Source organism: Syngnathus leptorhynchus, chromosome 18, assembly GCF_054491065.1.
Source record: "Syngnathus leptorhynchus isolate UIUO chromosome 18, UIUO_Slep, whole genome shotgun sequence".
NCBI classification, from domain to species: Eukaryota; Metazoa; Chordata; class Actinopteri; order Syngnathiformes; family Syngnathidae; genus Syngnathus; species Syngnathus leptorhynchus.
The window spans coordinates 6,256,595-6,276,525 of NC_141212.1; the positions used below are offsets into that span (position 1 = coordinate 6,256,595).

Here is a 19,931-nt window from a genome sequence, read left to right on the forward strand (position 1 = left end):
CCCTGGTCTAGGTATTGTTTTGTTTCTTGAATCATATATACTTACAAAATTTGGAAAGCAGAAAAAAATCCTGTGATGTCAGTTAGGTCAACCAGGGAACCAGAAAGCATTGACGATGACGATTTAACACTGATCGGATTAAAGGATGATTTTCAAAATTACAATATAAATGACTGTAAATAAAAAAGAAAAGCATTTTTTGCTTGTGCTACTTCTACTTCCTACCATTTTCTCAGGTTTTTACACAAATACTGTGTCTGTTCTTCTGTTTAAGTACTATGCTGTGTGTGAGTACTTTCGCCTCTGCTGCACTGTCATGTCTTCATACTATGAACTACTGTACTGTACATCCGTGATATAATTTGTTTATTGCAATTTATACCAATATTATGAGTTATGACGATTCGAAGGAATAAATAAGTAAGTAAATAAATAAGTAAATAAATAAATAAATAAATAAATAAATAAATAAAGAAAGAAAGAAAGAAAGAAAGAAAGAAAGAAAGAAAGAAAGAAAGAAAGAAAGAAAGAAAAGTCATTTCCGGCTCGAGGAAAAAGTGGGCGTGTCTTATACTTTTGCACCTACAGCTACGTTAAATTAAGATAGTCATTTTATTGTCGACGTTTGCTATTTATAGAAATTTTGACAGTTAATTTAGACTCACCAACGCGCAACAGTGCACGACAGTACAAACAAAAATCGGCTAAAATAACATTACTTTTCGGAGGCTGCTCAGTTAATTTAGCGAATTAGCAACTGTGTGGAATTGGGCGGAAGCTCATTGGATGGTACAATCAACGCCATCAGCTGCCATAAAATCTGCGCTATCGCCAAAATAACAACAAAAGGTGAGAAATTGTGCATAAGACAACAATAACATTCTTTTAATGTAAAAAAAACGTTTTAGTGCTTACCGTTTTTGAAACGTCAGAAGGCGCTTGCAGCCACATTTGTGCTCGTTATTTGTCACGGGTTAAGCTAATGTAGTTTTACTACCACGAGGAATGTCGCGGAAAGCGGTTGAAATTGGCTGTTGGAAAAAGAACCAAATATGACTGTTGGACAAATAAAATACACATTCTGGCCTGCTGCAGAGGTCTTCGTCATAATGTCTTATTATTTATTGCGATACAGCCTCTGTTTCTGTAGCTCATCGTTGTATCTGCATGCAGTCAATCCTTCAATGTAATCAAATGGATTCACAAAGTACAATTCCAAATCTTTATTTAAATTGGCAATTACCACAGTACATCTGCCAAATATATACAGAGTTGTGTTTATAAGTCTACACAACCAAGCAGAATTTGTGAAATGTGGCATGTTTAGTTTGCTGTAAGTATGACTGATCACTGAACTGGGTTCTTTTGTTGCCACTGCCTATCTTAATTATATTGTCAATAAATAACTGAATTGGATAGAAAACAACGTGTGGAAGCAAATTTCAGATTTTTATGTTTAATCATGCAGCCCCAACTGTTGGTCTTAATGTAATCGATTAACAGTATGTGCATATATTTTTTCCAGATCATCCATCGCTCTCACACAACGACTGAAAGTGACAAATGAAGAGTGAGTGAAACTGCAGCAATGTCATCCATCCCTCCAGCCCAAGGCTCTGACGTAACAATCTTGATTACAAAAGTTGACTCGTATCCCGTTTGTACGTTCATAGAATTTTGGGCCAACTTTTGCCTGGCTAGTGCCATAGATTATCAGTCTCTGGCCGAAAATATTCAATATCCAGTCAATATATTTCAGGAGTTTGAAGGAAATCCTGGTGACTTGTGCTTAATTCACATCGATGATACATGGTATAGGTCCCGCATAGTCACAAGAAATGGATCCAACTGCCAAGTCTTGCTCATTGACAAAGGGATCACATGTAGTACTACCACAAAGTTATTGGCTTGGGGAAAGAAGGAGCATTTCCACCTACCACCTCAAGTGGAGCTTTGCGTGCTTGCCAATGTGTGGCCACACGCTCCAGAAAATAGATGGTCTCCATTGGCCCTCGAATTCATGCAGACTCTTCGAGGCAAGACAGTAAAAGCCCATGTGCAAGATGTACTTCTAAAACCAAGAAGATTTCTTCTCGACATACCATGCATAACCAGACAAATGTATGAAATGGGATTAGCAAAGAAACTGGAACCAAGAATGTTCTTGGATTTCATTCTGTTACCAGATTCTAAAACTGAAGCTGAAAAGTTTCATCAAACCTCCATGGACCAAGTTGAGCAAATACACAAGAAAGAGCTGTACATGTTTCCAAAGTTGTCCAAAGGAGCTGTGGAGACTGTTGTAGTCACCGAAGTGACCAATCCACAGCGTATCTTCTGTCAGTTGAAGATTTTTTCTGAAGAGCTAAAGGAACTCTCAGAGCAAATCACACAGCATTGCAGGGGCAGGATGGTCAGTCGTACCGTGGGTCCTGAAATGATCGGATTTCCTTGTGCTGCAAGAGCACGTGATGGCAATTGGTATCGCTCTCTTCTACAGCAAGTGTTTCCAGGAAGCCAACTGGTGGAAGTACTGAATGTTGACTATGGTACAAAACAAGTGGTTCAAATAGAAGATGTAAGACCACTGGCTCCAGAGTTCTTCAAAATGCCCGTTGTGACCTATGTATGCTCACTCCACGGAATTTTTGACAAGGGGGTTGGATGGACAAGCAAGCAGATAAACTATCTCAAATCCCTACTCCTGCACAAGACTCTCATTGCTATATTCCAGTCCAGAAGTATTGCAGAGGGTGTTTACTATGTTACACTGTATGGTGATAAAAGTACAAACCTCAACACCATGTTTTGTTCACAGGAGAACTCTCTGCTGGAGAGCAGAGAAAAACTTTGTGATTATGCAACTGGAAACATGACATACAGCATCCATCATCCACCCCAGTTTCAGATTACTGAAGGAATCATGCGACCTTCAGGTCTGACCAATGTGGTTAAAGCAAAGATGGAGAGACTTGCAGTTGAGAACATTTTACCCGGCTCTTCTCATATGGCATGTGTGTCTCACGTATCCCACCCAGCCGAGTTTTGGATCCAAATGCAAAACTGTGCAAACGAGCTTGATGAATTAATTGAGAATATTTTCAAATTGTACAAATCATCAGACAGTAAATATTTGATGGAAGCACCTGCTCTCGGTGCCTGCTGTGCAGCCAAATCGTCTGATGGGGATTTCTACAGAGCGATTGTGTTAGAAGTGGGAGAAACAAAAGTCAAAGTGTTCTTCATGGATTATGGAGACTCAGAGGAGGTTGATGGCAGTGACATCAGAAGTCTTCCTGATGCGTTAAAACAAATACCACGGCTTGCACTGAAATGTTCCTTGGCAGGCCTCAGGCCAAAAGGTCTCGGATGGAGTTCTTCTGCCATTGAGGATTTCATCAAAATGATCGCAGACAAACTGCTCAATGTACATGTGATGGAAAAACACAATGATACCTATGTGGTAACATTGACAGACCCCAAGTCCCAAGGAGAAAAAGATATCGGTAGGCTACTGTGTTCTTCTGGCCTTGCCGAATATGATGAGATTAAAAAGGCATCTCGAATCTCCACTGAAAAATCCCAAACTGGATTCTTAAAAGAAAGTGAGGCTTCTTTTAAGACCCAGGATCAATCCAAAGACCTTCAAATTGCAAAGTTCAAGGAAAACATGTTTCCCGTTGGCAGTATCTTTGATGTTAATGTGTCGTGCATCGAGAGCCCAAATTCTTTTTGGTGTCAACTCGTTAAAGACGTTGACAAGTTGCAGTCGCTGATGTATGACATGCAGGCACACTATGCAGGCAGTATTTTCGAGCCTCTTAGAGAAACAGCGTGTGTTGTTCACCACCCTCAAACTGGATATTGGTACAGAGGTCTTGTGATTTGCAAACACGAAACAACTCATGTGACCGTTCTTTTCGTGGACTACGGTCAAAGGAAGACAGTCCCTCTCCACAACGTGAGGAACATCTGTCGTGAATTTTTTGATCTGCCCAGTCAAGCTTTTCGCTGCGGTCTCTACAACCCCCTCGAGGTCATGTCAGTTGAAAAAAATTGGAATGATAAGGGGAAAGAAAAGTTTCTCAACTTTGTGAGAACGGCTGCCTCTAACTTTCTACCATTAAAGTGTACTGTCTATGCAGTCACATACAATGAAGAGAAACTAGTTGTCAACATTGTGGATCTAGAAACTCCCTTTGAGAGCATTAGCACCAGTATGGCGGAACTTGCCCTTTTCACACCTGGGAGGACCAAACAAGGACCATCTTACTGCTTGGACACATTCTACCACTCAACACACAACGTCAAGGTCGGAACCGAACAGCAAGTCACAGTCACGTGTGTAAACAGTGTCGGTCACTTCTACTGCCAACTCGAGAGGAATGCTGATGCACTGAAGGATCTTAACAAGACGGTCAACAATCTCTGCAATCAACTTTGCAATGTGAAGCCCCCACCGTTATTTCAAAAATTGTGCTTTGCAAAGTACACTGATGGGCTGTGGTACAGGGCACAAATCAAGGCCACACAGCCATCCATCCTGGTTCACTTTGTCGATTATGGCAATACAGCGGAAGTGGACAAATCGGACTTGATTCCGGTGCCCAAAGAGGCCAAAGACATAATGTCTGTCCCTGTCCAAGCGGTCATGTGCCGACTCTCTGATGTCCCACTCTTTGTTCCCAGTGAGGTGAATAACTGGTTTGAAACATCTGTGACAGAATGTAAATTCAGAGCACTAGTTTTAGCCAGGGAATCCGATGGGAGTCTCTTGGTTGAACTTTACCAAAATGGAACTCAAATCAATTCGAAAATAAAGGACATTTTTCAACTACAGAAGCGCACTAAAGATCAAGATCCCTACCACCATCTGAAAGCTCCTCAGAATGCAAACAGGGGCAAAGAAGCAATGTCCGTTTCTCCTCAAGTCATCCAAAAAGACTATACACTTGACCCCAAACCAACACATCAAGCGACACAACCTTCAAGAGCAAATTTGCAGACTGAACTGAAAGAAAAAGAACTATATCGACCACCACATAAAACACAAAATCAGAGAAAGCACATTTGTAATACTGAAAATCTCACAAACTCATCATTGGACACCAAATCACCACCAAAATACGGCAACCTACTTCCTCAAACTGATGATCCAAAACTTCCTAAACTTGAAGACTTGCCCAAGAATTCAATCACACTAAATATGGAAGCCGATGTTTTTATTTCACATTACAACAGCCCAACAAGTTTCTATGTACAGCTTGTGAGAGAAGAGGATGAAATATTTTCCCTCGTGGACAAGCTTAACGACCCACTATCCGCTCCCAAAATCAGCATCACTAAGGTAGATGTAGGTGACTTAGTTCAAGCCGTGTTTCCTGATGATTCCTTGTGGTACCGAGCAGTTGTGAAACAAGTACTCTCTAATTCTTTGGCTCTTGTCGAGTATGTTGATTTTGGTAACATGGCTGAGTTACCGTTTTCCAAACTAGCCAAACTCAATCAGGCTTTTGTGCAGTTGCCAAGGTACAGCACACATTGCTTGCTAAGTACGTCTTTGGATCCACTTGATGCTGAAGTGGTGTCCGCTTTGAAAAACCACATTGGCTCAAATGCAGAGAAAATTCTGAAATGTCGATTTGTGCAGCTGTCAGATGTAATGTGGCGAGTTACTCTTGAGGATAATGGTGTACAGGTCACATGTCAAGCACCAGCAGAATTTCCTGACATCCCATTAGACAGTGAGCACAAGATGGAAAACACCGTGCAGAGCTCAGAAAACTCACAGAATTTCAATTCTCTCTGTTATCAACATTTAGAATTTAAAGAGGGACAACAACTTGACATTTACATCTCTGTTTTTTGTGATGCTCATAAATTTTGGTGTCAGCTTGCTGACTCGGTCGCCCTGGACGAGATATCTGAAAGTCTTTCGGAAATCGGAAAGGCGGCTTATGACACACGTGACTTCATGAGCGCTCTCTCACCTGGCACACCCTGCATTGCATTTTCTGCAGAGGATCAACTTTGGTACCGTGCTGAAGTACTTTGTAAAGATGGAGATGTGCTGTCAGTTCTGTTTGTAGACTATGGAGACAGAGTCGAAGTTCCTGGCACAGACGTGAGGGAAATACCCCCTGACCTATTACAAACTCCATTACAGGCATTTCTCTGTAAGCTTGAAGGTTTTGATGAGTCTCGTGACTCCTGGAACGCTGGAGCTTTGGATGAATTGGTTTCAATTGCACAAGACAAACTCTTGCAGATGACTGTGATCAGAGAAGATGGAAAAAACATATACATTGTGAAGTTGGAGTGTGAAGGTCAGAGGTTAAATGAGACTATGAAAAACTTGTGGATGACTCCCACACTGGAAAATAAACCGAATGTCGGGAAGCACATGCTGGATGAAAAACTCGACTCAATTGATGCGTCTGCCAAGAAAACAGAAAATGAAACCCCTGAGAGTGAAAACACAAGACGAGCTGCTCACGCTGGGATGGATCTGAATGATGCTGCCTTGTACTCTGTAGTAACGAGTACTCCAAAGGACTTTCAAAACCATGTGGATTATCTTCACACTTCAAATCTTTCTACTGAGTCCACACTGGAAGAAATGTGTGTGTCTGAAATTTGGAGCCTAAATGAAACAAGTGAAGGGGTAAACACGGTTCCCACTCTTTTGATTCCTGACTTTGAAACCAGCGTTTCACAACTTGATAGTGAAATACAAGAAAATGTGTTGCCCCTGAAGATTTTTGAAAAGAACATCATAGAGAGTGACCAAGACTTCGTTGAGGAAGTTTCCTCTGTGATGGACATCAATTTGTCAGATGGGATCAAATTTCCACCTGCCACGACCATTCCGGAGGCCGCGAATGAGTCTGGGATTCCGTTGTCTCCATTTGAAGTGGCGGATAACCACGTGTGCGACTGCTACGTTATCGGGACCCGTTTTGATGGTAAGTCCTTTATGTTTTGTGTAATGTGTGTAGGGTTTGACATGAACATTTCATCAGCGGTGAGATGATGGGGGTGGATAGCTAATTTTTAAGAGCAAAAAAAAAAAAAAAAAAATGGCTGGTGAAAATGCTGATTGGTTAATAACTCTGGGATACCGCTAGCCATAAGTGGCTGGTGAGGAAAAAAGTTAATGTCAAGCCCTGGATGGATGTCAAGTGTTTGATAATATTTTATGTTTTATTTCCAGATCCAAAGGTTTCGACTGATGACGAGAAAATTGGAAATGCAAATCCAGCTAAGAGTGGGGAAAATGTGACAGTGGTAAATTGTATACTTTGCTTTTGCGTTTGCTTTGAGTGTTTATTTTACTGACAAATTTTTAGAAGTGTTAGAAGTCATGAATTACTCACGGACCATTATAAGATGAATGAAATTTGCTCTCAACTATTGAACACTATGACCGAGTAAAAACAGGATCATCTGGTTGACTGTTTGTAAAAACGAAATTCTCATGATCATGCATGCGGAAAATGAACTTATTCACTGTTTAGTTCTTTCAATAGATGAGAAAATCTCTGAGTGGTTCAAACTCCCGTTTCAATGCCAATGTCAAGCAATTGACACCAAAATAGAGTACGATTTTTTGTCACCTTTTTAAGGTCTGTCATGATGCTGTCGTGAACAACGTGGTCCCTCAGGAGACGGCTGTTGACACCTCTGAAGGATCTGAACTGGTATCATGCTATTGCATGACACTGCACTCTAAATTATATATCAAAGTTTTATTTTCCTGTCAAGTGAAGAACATTATTTTAATTATTAGCAATAAATTCTCATCTACATGCCAGGCTGCTTTTGTGAGATGGAGTCAAACGTATGTCCGGTGTTGCTGTCTTGTAGGTTCCAAGTGAATCAGTTCTGTCTTTTCTTGTGCCTGTTGTTCAGCAGTTACAGGGTAAGCAGTTGTCCTAAAAACAGATTTGTAAAAAAAAAATATATATATACACCAAAAATGTCGAGGCACCACTGTATTCAAATTTCTTGATGGTGAATTTTCTCAAGCGTGGGAGCTAACAACGCTGGATATTGTTTGTCGAATAGATGCCCCAGAACATGAAGATGATGTCATCCCACACACAAAAGAAATGGTACTGCCAACTCTGTCTTGTCTCTCTTGCAATTGCTTATGCAATAATCTCTTCTCTTTTAGAGCGCTACTACCATTCCGGACGAGACATTGTTTGAAGAGAATGCTTCTTCAGGTTCATATATTAAAATGCAGGAAAACTTCTCATTTAAAAGTGTCCTTAAATGATGAATATTTTATTGCCCACTCAGATCCTCCTCCTGTTGACACTGACATCATATTCAGCGAGTCACATATCGGCACAGTTTCCGTTCCAGACGTAGTAGTATGTTAATCTGCACTTTTCTAAGGTTTGCTTGTTAGAGAAACGTCATTTATGTTTTGTTACTTTTTTAGGGTGCCGTGGCTGAGAAGGTGATCGATTCCGATGAGGTTTTGACAGGTATCTACATAAGGTCTCTTTTCACTGTGATGAAATGGTCATCCATGAAGCTTGTTGACATGCCATGTGATGATAATCCAGTAGAGAGCAGTATTTCCACCACTGCTGCAACTCTACAAATTGCACAAAAAAAAGTCAAGCGGAAACACTTCCAAAAATCGTAAAGCTATATACATAATCCTTTTGCCTGAAAAACAAGATTAAATCATCGAACATCATATTTGCATTTCAGATGCCGATGAACAGAGTGATGGCGTAATGGCTGCGAGAAATCGTTGTCACATCAGTGTGACACGGGAGGAAATGGTACTTTGCATCACACTGAATTTCCACATGACTTGCGTACATATCTGCAGTGTTTTGTTTGTTTCACTGCATTGAAGGCATGGATGGGTCATTTATTTTGCAAAGGGGCCACAAGAGAAACACTTGCAGAGGGCCAAACCAACATGCTAACCTTGACTTGGGTTTATCATTTAGAAAATATTCTTCAAAATAGGAAATACAATTTTTAAAATATTACTGCAACCGGACATTAAATTTGCATCTGCACAATTTATGTTCCTAGTCAGGACGCACAAATATATAGATTGATAAGTGGGAAGTTTAATAGTGACAGGGATCGTTTATAATACACCCACTATGGAAAGTTTTTAGGACATTAGATTTTTTACAGTATTATGAGCACATCTAAAATCGATTTGATATTTATTGTAGGTCCCGAATGAACCCCCGCTTCCTTTTGATTCTCCTATTGAGCAAGTCATTGGTAAGTTATGCAATGTTATTGGCACAATATATGAAATGTACTGTATGGACAACCAAAACAGGACCTGACAACGCTTCATCAATAATTGTGGAGAAAGACAGATAAGTTTGATGTGCACCGATGACATTCCAGACTTGATGAATTCAGTTTCTTCTGACAGTAAATGAATTTGACAACAAAAACAGACATTCACTTGGCCAATCTTCCAGAAGAGTGGAAGCCATTTGCACTCCTTAGCTCTAATGGTCAGGTTAGACATTAAGCTGTCATTCATTCATTTGCAGAAGGGAAAACCACAATATGCAGAGTAGGTGAACATGGACCTGTGAAAGTAAATTGTAGATATTTGATGGGAATGGTTTTTTTTGTTTGTTTGTTTGTTTGTTTTTTGGGTCAAGATGAACATTCTGGTTTGTAGCTGTTTACCATAAGTTCACCCTAACGTTTACATTCAATAATAAAAAGTGTCTTAACAGCTTTGTCGTTTGACGCGGAGGCAGGATACCACACACATCTCTGTCCAGATGAGGTAGTTAATATTCTAGTGATAAAAACCATCTTGAGTCACAAGCATACACTGATGCTCCTACTTTTCAGAAGGATGTTGAGGAGGTGATCTGTCTTATCAAAGACATGTGTTTGACAGATGGCCACAACAAGCAAGTTAATGAGGCGGCCATGCACGGTAAAAATGGACTTTGATTCTCGATGAAGAGAAACAATGGCTACATGATTGAGTAACAGATGCTCACATGGTTTGGGTTGATCAAATGTGATGCTAACAATTTTCTGTTGTAGGCCAGGAAGAGGAGGAGCTGGAGAATAGGGAGCACAAGGTAAGATGACACATTCTCTCAATTATTCGTTGGAATTCTCAGTGAAGGACTGATTTGTTTTTAATGATAACCAATTACATAGTTTTAAGTATGTCCCATACCTCTGTGGTTAAAACACAATGTGATTATTTTTGGAAGGATTCCAGTGATGCGGCAAATGCTGGTCCATTGTCCCCTGATGACAGTGCTGGTAAGTGTAGAGAAAATGTGTTTTTATAAAGTATGTTATCACACCTACAGTCAGAAAAGATTCTCCACAAATCCCTCATGGAAAGTATAAGCGGGTTAAAAAAAAAAAAAAACGGTTCGTTAACTGTATCACGTGAAAAGCAATTTTACAAATCTTGAAAGCATAAAGAGCATTAAAAATAGCAAGATGTGTGGGACACAAAACACATCGTATAGTAAAACAGGCGATCAAAGCTTATGTGTCACTCATCTCATGTATCCCGAGTTTCTTCCATAGGGTCATCGGGAGGGTCTCAGAGTCCTCTGCATCTGAGTTTTGGCTCAGTCATAGTGCCAAGTTTAATTCCTGACTTTTGAGATCTGATTTAATAAACTTGCTTTCTTTACAACAATTGAAAACATATTTGATAAAAGGCATTATTAATGATGGCACGCTGAAATCTTATGCACTTGGATTCAGGCTGAAATTGCCTCTCCCATTACAGGGTTGATGAATGAATATGGTACAAGAAATATTCAATTAATTATGGATATAAAGTAATCATTTTAATTTTAGCTTATGACATACTGCAATAACTGTCCCATTGTCATGTAAAAAACATGACATTTCTCCTTTTATTTATTAAATATTTGTAGTATAACTATAGCCTCAGTCTCTATGGCTATTACTTTAGCACACATTGTGTTTTTCATCAGTGATCGTGATGTGCATTTTTTTTCTTTTAGGTGATGTTTTGGCAGACAGTTCAGCTGCCTGTGGTCGTCAAGAATTAGACAGAGGAGTGAGAGCCAATACCTTTTGTTCTTGAAGTTTGCTCTGTGTTTGAGAGTAGCACAAATGTTATTAGTAAATGTTTTGGTTTGCACTTTCCTTTTTGGTTAATGAGTATTGAAAACAAGACTGTTGATTACAAAACTGGTTTATTACACTGTGCACAAAAAAATAGACTACAATAAATGCCTGAAGTTCAACATACATTTTTATATGTACTGTACAATTTATTCACAGTTCCTCCTCATTGATACATATAGCCACATTTTGTGCATTGATTTGGCTCATGATTTAAAAAATAATGTTCACATGCATACGCATACACACCAAATATGATGGTTGAATTTTGGAGGAGCTATTGCGAGGTTTCAGTAACACAACACAAACTATTACAGGACATATTTTGATTAAAAAAAAAAAAAAATTAAAATGCTGGTAAATTTAAAGAGATAAATAATACTTTGAAATGGTCAGTTATGTGCAGAAAAAAATGTTCTTAAAATGTTACTCTGCTTAACATTGTGGGGGTCATCTCAAGTGTTCACAGTGGCTTAATGTCAGATGGCTGACTGAAGCAAAGTGACATTAGTTCCTGGAATGAGATTTTCGTCATTCCCTTCAATCAGATGGTCCCACTGATTAAAGTTCTTTTTCAAACCTTAAAAAAAAAAACAATGTCAGACACTATTCACATTTGAATTAACAGGTTTTGGTTAAGATTAATTTTACCAAGGTGCCGTTGCAGAAATGCGAGCGATGCTTTGTTTGAGAGGTCGATCCCAATTTCTGGGTCGATGTCCCCTCTGAGCTTCATCAATTTGCCGATCAAGTTTCCTGCCACAAAGGTGAAGTCTGGGAAAGACTGGTGCACTGACCCTCTGAAGGAAAAAAGGCAGCAAAATCCATTAGGAAAGAAATCACCACCAACACTTGTTTTCTACTCAAGTTACCTGATGGTCATCATTTTTCTCTCTATGTCCGATGAGTCCAATTTTTTGATACGCTTAATGTTCGCTGGCCAGTGGAACTTCTCAGAGTTGACAAAAAAGATGGGCTGATTCACTTGAGGGAAAATTTCATCTTTTAACGGGAACATCCAGGCATCCAGCGCGACAGCACACCTAAAAAGGGATATCAAGGTAGAAGAATGTTAGCAAGGATGCAAAAAAGATCATTTTTAACCAACATGAATTCAACAAACTCCTTGTGGTTACTGATATTTGGGGCCAGGTATGATGCAGTTGGAAGAAGCATGTAGAGAAGATTATGGGCCTCACCAAACATCAGCTATGATAGGATCTAACTTACCTGTGGCCTTTGTGAAGAGAAGTAATATAGCAAATGAATAGATAGTGAGGAACTACACTTACTTGAATTTTGCCTCTTTGGCTAGAGCTTCTATGATGGTCGCGCCCCCAAAGGAATGGCCCATCACAGCTACTCTGCCGAGATCCATTGAGTTCTGTATTGAGCAGGACATTTTGATACAAGGTATCACACATAAATCTACTCATTTAAAATCAACTTTGTAAAGCTATTATGATTCTATTTAAAATATAAAGTATTTGCACAGAAATGGACTTTTTAATACTCCTCTGTTCAGCACCTAACACCCAGAAACTATTCAATTAAATCCATGTTACATAAAACATTATTGTGGTGGTGTAATTTGACTTAATTGATACTAAAAAGCCAATTAAAAAAAAAAGTCTTTGACCTAAGCATTATGAAGATGCTGTGCTAAAAAAAAAAAAAAAAGTTACCTCCAAGGTCTTCCAGTCAAATTGTGTATGCAAAACATTTTCCATCGGAAGCCCTGAGTTTATGTCTGCAAGTTTATGAAGTGCACGGATGCATTCATCAGCTCTCTGTTGTACCTGGAAAAGAGCGAAGTTTCTTACACTTGACTAGTCAAAAACAACTTTGCATATTTTACCGCTCTAGATGTCTGAGCATACTTGCTGATATCTGAGGGGGAATTCTTGCTCCCCTTGTTTCAGACTCCTGTAGTACATCCACTCCCTCACCATGGTGTCTGTGAGTGATGTTTTCAAGGAATTTTCATTGGCTGTCTCCATTTCGCACTTTTGTTGTAAGGTATATGTGGCTGAGGCAGATTGATCTCTGTGGGAGAGAGAGAGAGAGAGGTACATGGTATTTTTATTTTTTAATTTTATTTTTTTCTATTGACAAACTTCACTATAATCCAAAGAGTGCTTGGTCACATGCTCCTCCAACTGATCAAACTCACATGTGTGCATAAGACAGACCAAATGTGGGCTGCAAATGTGCACACAAGAATAGATTTCCTCAAATTGGTCCATTACACAACAAAATTAAAATAGCAAGCATATTGCTGATTTATGACATTGAAGGAGAAGCTCCAATCTACATGGTTAGTTAATTTCCTGTATGCATGTTCACTATCAGGATCACCGGAAAGAGGGATGTTCAAAATAATAAGACGATCATTCTGTAAATTTACACTGCTTGAATGAACAAATTTGGTCAGAGTTATTCCCATGTTGTGGACAGTGATAATAAGTGAAATATAATCTTTCATATGTACTGTGTACACATACCTGTGTTCCACAGAGGCCACAATGAAGCCTTGAGAGGCTAGTTCTGTACATATACAAGAATACAAAGTCCTAAAAAAAAAGGAGGGGGGGGGGGGTGGGGGAAACAACTCAATTCATTCCTAAAAATATATATACATTTTTAAATGTGTCAAATTCCAACAAGGATAATACCTGAAGGCCCCCAAACCATGTGAGAAGATGACGACTGGGCATTTTTCATTTGTGTGAAATGGAGCATCCAAGTTGGCTGGAATCTTAAATGACCCTGGAAAAAAAAGTTTGACAAATAAATCATAATAAATCATTCATTTCACTGGTTCTTTTATCTCAAACAAGATAATTTAGGTTGCGTTACCTGACATGTTTCGGCTTTACTTCCGCCTTCAGAGTGGCATGGCTCCGATGAAGGCGGAAGTACAAGCCGAAACATGTCAGGTAATGCAACCTAAAATATCGTGTTTGAGATAAAAGAACCAGTGAAGTGATTGGCAACTGAAAACAAAATGAACTTCGTAAAACCATAATAAATCATGTTCCTCATCCATGGCCAATCATAAAGTTTAAGATTTTTAGAACATAAAATTTTCTTCCTCAATAACATTCTTTTAAAGACATAAAAACTGAGTGTAATAGTGAATGGGCCTAAATTTACTATATGTCATGATGAATTACCAAAGAGGCAGTTGAATATTCTTTCACCAAAAGTCCTGTTGATTTTCATAAAATCTGCCAGTCCGTCAAAGTACTCTCTGCTCGGAATCCAGTTTGGCATCTCTGATTTGTCCGTCTTCTGGCAAGGATAGTAAAGGCGGAAGAAGCTGCCCTGTTGGGAACACAAATGTAGAGATATATTACCAAAGAAAAGAAAAAAAGAATCACACTGGCTGTTGTTCTTCCTCATCTTGAACTTTACCTGCACTGTGTGATCCATCATAAAGTCAGTGCATCCTGCAGCATTTGGACCCTTGGGTGGAGGGATTTCCAGGTTGTTACAGAACACATTTCCCATATTTGATTTTTTTAATTTTACACCTCCTCTGAACTGCGGACAAAATGATACATGGATTGTGTCAAGTTAAAAGGATATACGTATTTTATATGCAAGAAAACAAGTATTGCTACATGATACAGGTGATGACATGTTTAGGAATTTGGTGGATTTTTTGGGGAGCGATAATAAGCAAAGTTTAGTTGTGAAATTTACAAGAAACAACTTCCAAAGATCCGTGATCTTACATGAATGTGACATAAAAGTTTATAAATCCACGTAGCTGTTTAGGAGAGACGCGATTGATAACGTTATAACTAAACAATGGATATACGAACTACAATGAAGGATAAACTCAAGTAAAGGTAAAGTTTGAATTCAAAATAAAATACTGTCCTTTTAAAAAAAAGACGGGACACTAACATTTGGTCAACGCAGGAGAAACGATCTTGAAACAAAAATGACAGCTTACCTGGCGAGGTAAATCGTGATCGAATACTACTGGGCAAAGTTTCCACAATCCATGTCGCAACATTCAAATGACTTGACTTTGTCCTGTTCGAAGTGTGAGTCACTAAGGAGTGGTTTCGACAGGTTCGAATCCCCGACGGTAACACGACTCCAGCATCGGAATCCTTCCAATAAAATTATAAAGCTTTCGGAACTCCTACTAACCGCACCGTTATAAACATCGTGTACGATTCGAACTATAAACGTCTCCATACGGTTTGACGCATTTAGCCCATCTAAATAGATATTACGTTGTTCACTTACACATCCGTAGATTCATACTAAAATACATCCCTGCGTAAACAATACACAAACCTAACGTCACTAAACTAAATACCGGAAGTATGACTTTACCACAATAAACCCGCAATCCTCCGGCAGGCAATAGGTAGCGCTATTGTCTTTGACGTTTGTATACAGTTGACCAATTAAGCCAGCGAAGAAGAAAATGGTTCAAGGCTGAAGTATTACCTATACAGTTTTCCTTCCTATGCTTATGGTGTACTTATTGGTTCAAAAATGAAATTGGTAAGTAACAAGTACGTATTGTTTGAGTGATAAAGTGACTGAATAGAGTAGAATTACTGAGATGTCGTACTAGGTGTTAGCTTAGCACCTAGAAGTCACTACATTCATGTTTGGAGCTCTGAAGATGCAATGTTGCAGTGTTAATATGCTACCGCTCTACAGATATTAGCTTGTTTTCTGGGCAATTGGTGATTTTTTTTTTCCTTCCGATTTGTTTCTATTAGTATTGTCTGTCTGGTCATCCTACACTACCCTGCAATGTACTCAAATTCAAATCGACCACTATCATGCTGGATTGTGGGCTGGACACCACGTCTGTCCTCCACTTCTTGCCTCTTCCCCTTGTGCATAGGTGAGTAATGATGTCAGGCTATTGTTTCTTTGTTGATTATATTCGCCACTGATTTTGTGATAGTCAACGTTTCTTTTAAGTATACTTGCATTTTAAATTATAGTAGTACAATATACTATTGTTCTCTTTCAGCCAAAGACTCTCAAAGCTACCAGGTTGGAGCGCTAAAGATGGAACAATAAACTTGGAAAAGGTGCATTCTGACTAATGTTTGTCTTTGTCTTACTTTTGTGCTCTCAGACTATTTGTGGACTGTGAAATGACTCTCTCACATACTGATATTTCCAGGAGCTGAAAGAGTGTGCCGGCAGAGTGTTTGTGGACTCACAGCCGGAGTTCTGTCTCCCTGAGGTAATGTATTCGAAATTGTTTGTATGCAAACTTTAATGTTTTTTTTTTTTGGGCCGGTAAGGTAATCCTCCATATTAAATGGTAATAGGGGATGTAAATAAGATTGATTTATGACTCCCGCCAATTAAATAACAGAGGGAACTGCTGGACCTATCAACCATTGATGTCATCCTGATCTCCAACTACCACTGTATGATGGCCCTGCCCTACATCACAGAAAACACAGGCTTCACTGGCACAGTGTATGCCACAGAGCCCACCCTGCAGATAGGAAGGTAAAAATACATTATATTACATGATATAAATTGCTTCTGTAAATATAAATTCTAGTTATTTGTGTTTTGTTCAGACTTCTAATGGAAGAGCTAGTGAAGTTCATGGAAAGAGTTCCCAAGGCTCAGTCTGCCACCTCTTGGAAGAAAAAGGAAATACAAAGGTATGTGCGCAATATTATTCAAAACAATGTGTACTTTTTTTTTTTCCTCCTTCCTTCTGGCATTTCCTTTGTTTCCCCCAAAAATCAAATTGCTGTTATTCATTTTCCATATACGTGAAGTTTAATTTGAATTTTATTTACAAGGTTGCTTCCTGGTCCACTAAAGGATGCAGTTGATGTTTGGACGTGGAAACGAAGCTACGGTATGCAGGAGGTCAACTCTGCCCTCAGCAAAGTGCAGCTTGTGGGTTATTCACAGAAAGTGGTAGGAAGCTATCTTCATTTTTGTCATCCAGCGTGCTTTTACACATACTCATGCACTTTTTTTTTTTCCTCTTCAGGAGTTGTTTGGGGCTGTACAAATCTCCCCATTAAGCTCTGGCTACTCATTGGGCAGCTCCAACTGGATCATCCAATCCCATCATGAGAAAGTGTCTTACGTGTCCGGGTCGTCCCTCCTCACCACGCACCCACAGGTAAGGCAGTAAATCATTCCACTGTGGTCGGAAACTAAACAGTCTTTTTTTTCTGTCTTCCCTCAGCCGATGGACCAAAGTTCCCTGAAGAACAGTGACGTTCTCATTCTGACAGGCCTCACCCAGATGCCCACTGCCAACCCTGACGGCATGCTGGGAGAATTCTGCAGCAATCTAGGTTGGCTAAAATGTGCCGACTAGCTACTTTGTGGCGCAGCAAAGACGCATCTTGCGATTATTTCTTTTATTTGTCATGTGTGCCTTGCAGCCATGACCATTCGCGCTGGTGGCAATGTGCTTGTGCCGTGTTATTCTTCTGGGGTGATTTATGACCTGCTCGAGTGTCTGTACCAGTTCATCGACAGTGCCAACCTGGGTACCACCCCCTTCTACTTTATCTCCCCTGTCGCCAACAGCTCCCTGGAGTTTTCTCAAATCTTTGCCGAGTGGTGAGAGCATTGACACAGTTTTGTTTTATGCACCTTGCTGTCGAGTAGAACAGAAACATATTTTTTAAGCAGCACATAGGCTCACTTTCATTTTTCATTTTCTTATCATTTTAGGCTCTGTCACAACAAGCAGTCTAAAGTGTATCTTCCGGAGCCCCCATTCCCCCATGCAGAGGTACAGCCTGCATAACAATAATGACACATGTAATGTAGAAAAATGGCACTTGTGTGGTTTTCAGTTGATCCAAAGCAACAAGCTGAAACACTACCCCAGCATTCACGGTGACTTCAGTAGTGACTTCCGCCAACCGTGCGTGGTATTCACCGGCCATCCCTCCCTGCGCTTTGGTGATGTGGTCCACTTCATGGAGCTGTGGGGCAAATCCAGCTTGAATACTATCATCTTCACCGGTGACGAGCAAAATTTGCAAACACATGCCATTAACTTAAGCAGTACTGCTTTTAAGAATACTCAAAAAATAAGGTTGTCGTCCGTTTATGCCGACAGAACCTGACTTCTCCTACTTGGATGCTTTGGCCCCCTACCAGCCACTAGCCATGAAATGTGTTTATTGTCCCATTGACACGCGTCTTAACTTCCACCAAGTTTCAAAGCTGCTCAAGGAGGTCCAGGTAAGACACTGCACCACCATAGTGAGGTTTTACAAATGCTGTCCAGTTTTTAAAAAAAATATATGCACAGATTTCTGCAACACCAGACAGACTTTATCACAAAATAATATTGAGTTGAAATACATAAAACCGTCCAACACATTAGCTGTAGTAAACCCTCAACAGTTTTAAGAATAACGTCCCATTGTTTACAAAAAAACGCCACCTCATCACTATTTTGTAATACTTCAATTGCTGTTAAAGGAAATACCCAAACTAGCGGAACACTCGTCTTATAGCCTATTAAATTTTAATGACACAGAAAAAAAATGCTCCTAGCTTTACTGGCCTGTTGGCTAACAACACTCTCCCCGTAGCCCGTCCATGTGGTATGTCCTGAGCAGTACACTCAGCCTCCAATGACCCAGTCGCATCGGTCCGATCTGATGCTGGAGCTGCAACCCCCTCCCATGGCCTACAGGCGCTGCTCTGTCCTCAGCCTGCCCTTCAGGCGACGTTACGAGCGCGTCTATATTCTACCTGAGGTGAGAGGGAGGCAACATGTTCTATTAAATCAGCTATATATTCAACTGGTGCTAAGCACACGTCAAGAGCGGGCAATTTTAAAATCGTCACATATCTGTCTTTGTTCCCTAGCTGGCTAACTCGTTGGTGCCCGCCGAGGTCAAACCTGGCATCTCCGTGGCAACCGTCTCAGCCATGTTGCATTCAAAAGACAACAAGCACACACTGTTGGTAAGTCCACCATTCCAAAGTGTTCACTCTCAATGTCTTTTTTGTTTTTGCACAATATATGAGAAAGAAGGTGCAAGGTGTGTTAATATTGGAACTTTTATTGCAACTGCAATACAGATTATTTTCCTATTTTTGTATTACCAGTCAGTTCCAAAGCCTCCTCCAGCGCCCCCTACCAAGAAGAGGAAGCGAGTGATGGAGGAGCCCCCAGCGGGTCAGGCGCCCAAACCCCTGCTCACAGGAGCCGTACCTCTGGAAGCCTTCCTTGCAACTCTGCAAAATGTTGGATTTATTATCTTTCACTTCATTTGGAGTAGGAGTAGTAGTGTTGGGCCAAAGTAAAAAGAAAATTAAATACCCTGCAATTAAAAGTAAAAAAAAAATGTGGGAATAAATTTGTGTTTTAGAAATTATTTTTTTAAATACTTGTCTTAAAAATACTAATTAAGGGTGAGAGGAATGTGGAATGGTTTGGGCATGGCAAAAATTCGATTTAACAACACATCCAGTTATACTAAGTTGAATTGTGCACTTTTACAGCACGGCATCACAGAAGTCAAAGTGGAGGAGACGGCAGACGGACACATCCTACACTTGCAGGCGGAGGACACGCTAATTCAGCTGGAAGAGGACGGCACACACATTGTGTGCGACAACAACGAGCCTCTGCGCACGACACTGCGAGACCTGGTTCTGCGTTTCTTGCAGAAAATCTGAAAGGTTACACTAAATTTATACCATCTTTGCTGTAAAGACCATAGATTTTGGTAAAATCGTATTTTGTAAATAAGATTTTTTTGATAACCTTGTGTATTGATTTGATGCATTAC

The 19,931-nt window shown here is 39.9% G+C and overlaps 3 protein-coding genes across 8 annotated transcripts; 2 read left to right on the top strand and 1 right to left on the bottom strand.

The window, feature by feature from the left end:
• Positions 1-571: 571 nt before the first annotated feature.
• On the top strand, positions 572-11,265 carry tdrd6a (tudor domain containing 6a). Of its 6 annotated transcripts, XM_085937156.1 has the most exons (17): positions 572-849; positions 1,526-1,621; positions 2,819-6,965; positions 7,214-7,287; positions 7,626-7,700; positions 7,867-7,921; positions 8,029-8,114; positions 8,177-8,228; positions 8,305-8,378; positions 8,450-8,495; positions 8,728-8,801; positions 9,213-9,264; positions 9,741-9,793; positions 9,862-9,949; positions 10,063-10,100; positions 10,239-10,290; positions 11,016-11,265. In XM_085937156.1, the coding sequence occupies exons 2-17, from the start codon at positions 1,589-1,591 to the stop codon at positions 11,096-11,098; spliced, it is 5,082 nt and encodes a 1,693-aa protein (XP_085793282.1). In that variant the 5' UTR covers positions 572-849; positions 1,526-1,588; the 3' UTR covers positions 11,099-11,265. The 6 variants fall into 6 exon arrangements, with proteins under 6 accessions (XP_085793282.1, XP_085793276.1, XP_085793277.1 ...); XM_085937150.1 differs by having other exon boundaries at positions 1,526-6,965; XM_085937151.1 differs by having other exon boundaries at positions 1,526-6,965; positions 9,865-9,949.
• pla2g7 (phospholipase A2, group VII (platelet-activating factor acetylhydrolase, plasma)) lies at positions 11,200-15,498 on the bottom strand. The gene is made up of 11 exons (XM_085937158.1): positions 15,104-15,498; positions 14,557-14,685; positions 14,316-14,466; positions 13,815-13,908; positions 13,644-13,712; positions 13,020-13,185; positions 12,825-12,938; positions 12,432-12,523; positions 12,012-12,182; positions 11,791-11,939; positions 11,200-11,719 (listed from the first exon to the last, which is right to left on the bottom strand). Exons 1-11 carry the CDS (start codon positions 15,164-15,166, stop codon positions 11,619-11,621), a joined length of 1,299 nt encoding a protein of 432 aa, XP_085793284.1. The 5' UTR covers positions 15,167-15,498; the 3' UTR covers positions 11,200-11,618.
• ints9 (integrator complex subunit 9) lies at positions 15,334-19,910 on the top strand. Its single transcript, XM_085937157.1, has 17 exons — positions 15,334-15,669; positions 15,894-16,021; positions 16,154-16,214; positions 16,310-16,372; positions 16,508-16,647; positions 16,722-16,808; positions 16,953-17,073; positions 17,150-17,284; positions 17,351-17,462; positions 17,553-17,733; positions 17,848-17,908; positions 17,973-18,144; positions 18,242-18,366; positions 18,723-18,890; positions 19,003-19,101; positions 19,246-19,383; positions 19,642-19,910. The coding sequence occupies exons 1-17, from the start codon at positions 15,661-15,663 to the stop codon at positions 19,816-19,818; spliced, it is 1,977 nt and encodes a 658-aa protein (XP_085793283.1). The 5' UTR covers positions 15,334-15,660; the 3' UTR covers positions 19,819-19,910.
• The last annotated feature ends 21 nt before the right edge of the window (positions 19,911-19,931 follow it).

Coding starts and splice junctions, on each gene's coding strand:
- pla2g7 (XM_085937158.1), bottom strand. CDS start 15,166: ATGTTGCGACATGGATTGTGGAAACTTTGCCCAGTAGTATTCGATCAC. Junction 13,186..13,643: donor GTGGCCTCTGTGGAACACAG/GTATGTGTACAC, acceptor TCTCTCCCACAG/AGATCAATCTGCCTCAGCCA. Junction 12,939..13,019: donor TCCCCCTCAGATATCAGCAA/GTATGCTCAGAC, acceptor GCTCTTTTCCAG/GTACAACAGAGAGCTGATGA.
- tdrd6a (XM_085937150.1), top strand. CDS start 1,589: ATGTCATCCATCCCTCCAGCCCAAGGCTCTGACGTAACAATCTTGATT. Junction 9,265..9,740: donor TCCTATTGAGCAAGTCATTG/GTAAGTTATGCA, acceptor GTGTCTTAACAG/CTTTGTCGTTTGACGCGGAG. Junction 9,950..10,062: donor TAATGAGGCGGCCATGCACG/GTAAAAATGGAC, acceptor TTTCTGTTGTAG/GCCAGGAAGAGGAGGAGCTG.
- ints9 (XM_085937157.1), top strand. Junction 17,909..17,972: donor CCCCATTCCCCCATGCAGAG/GTACAGCCTGCA, acceptor TGTGGTTTTCAG/TTGATCCAAAGCAACAAGCT. Junction 18,367..18,722: donor AGCTGCTCAAGGAGGTCCAG/GTAAGACACTGC, acceptor CTCTCCCCGTAG/CCCGTCCATGTGGTATGTCC.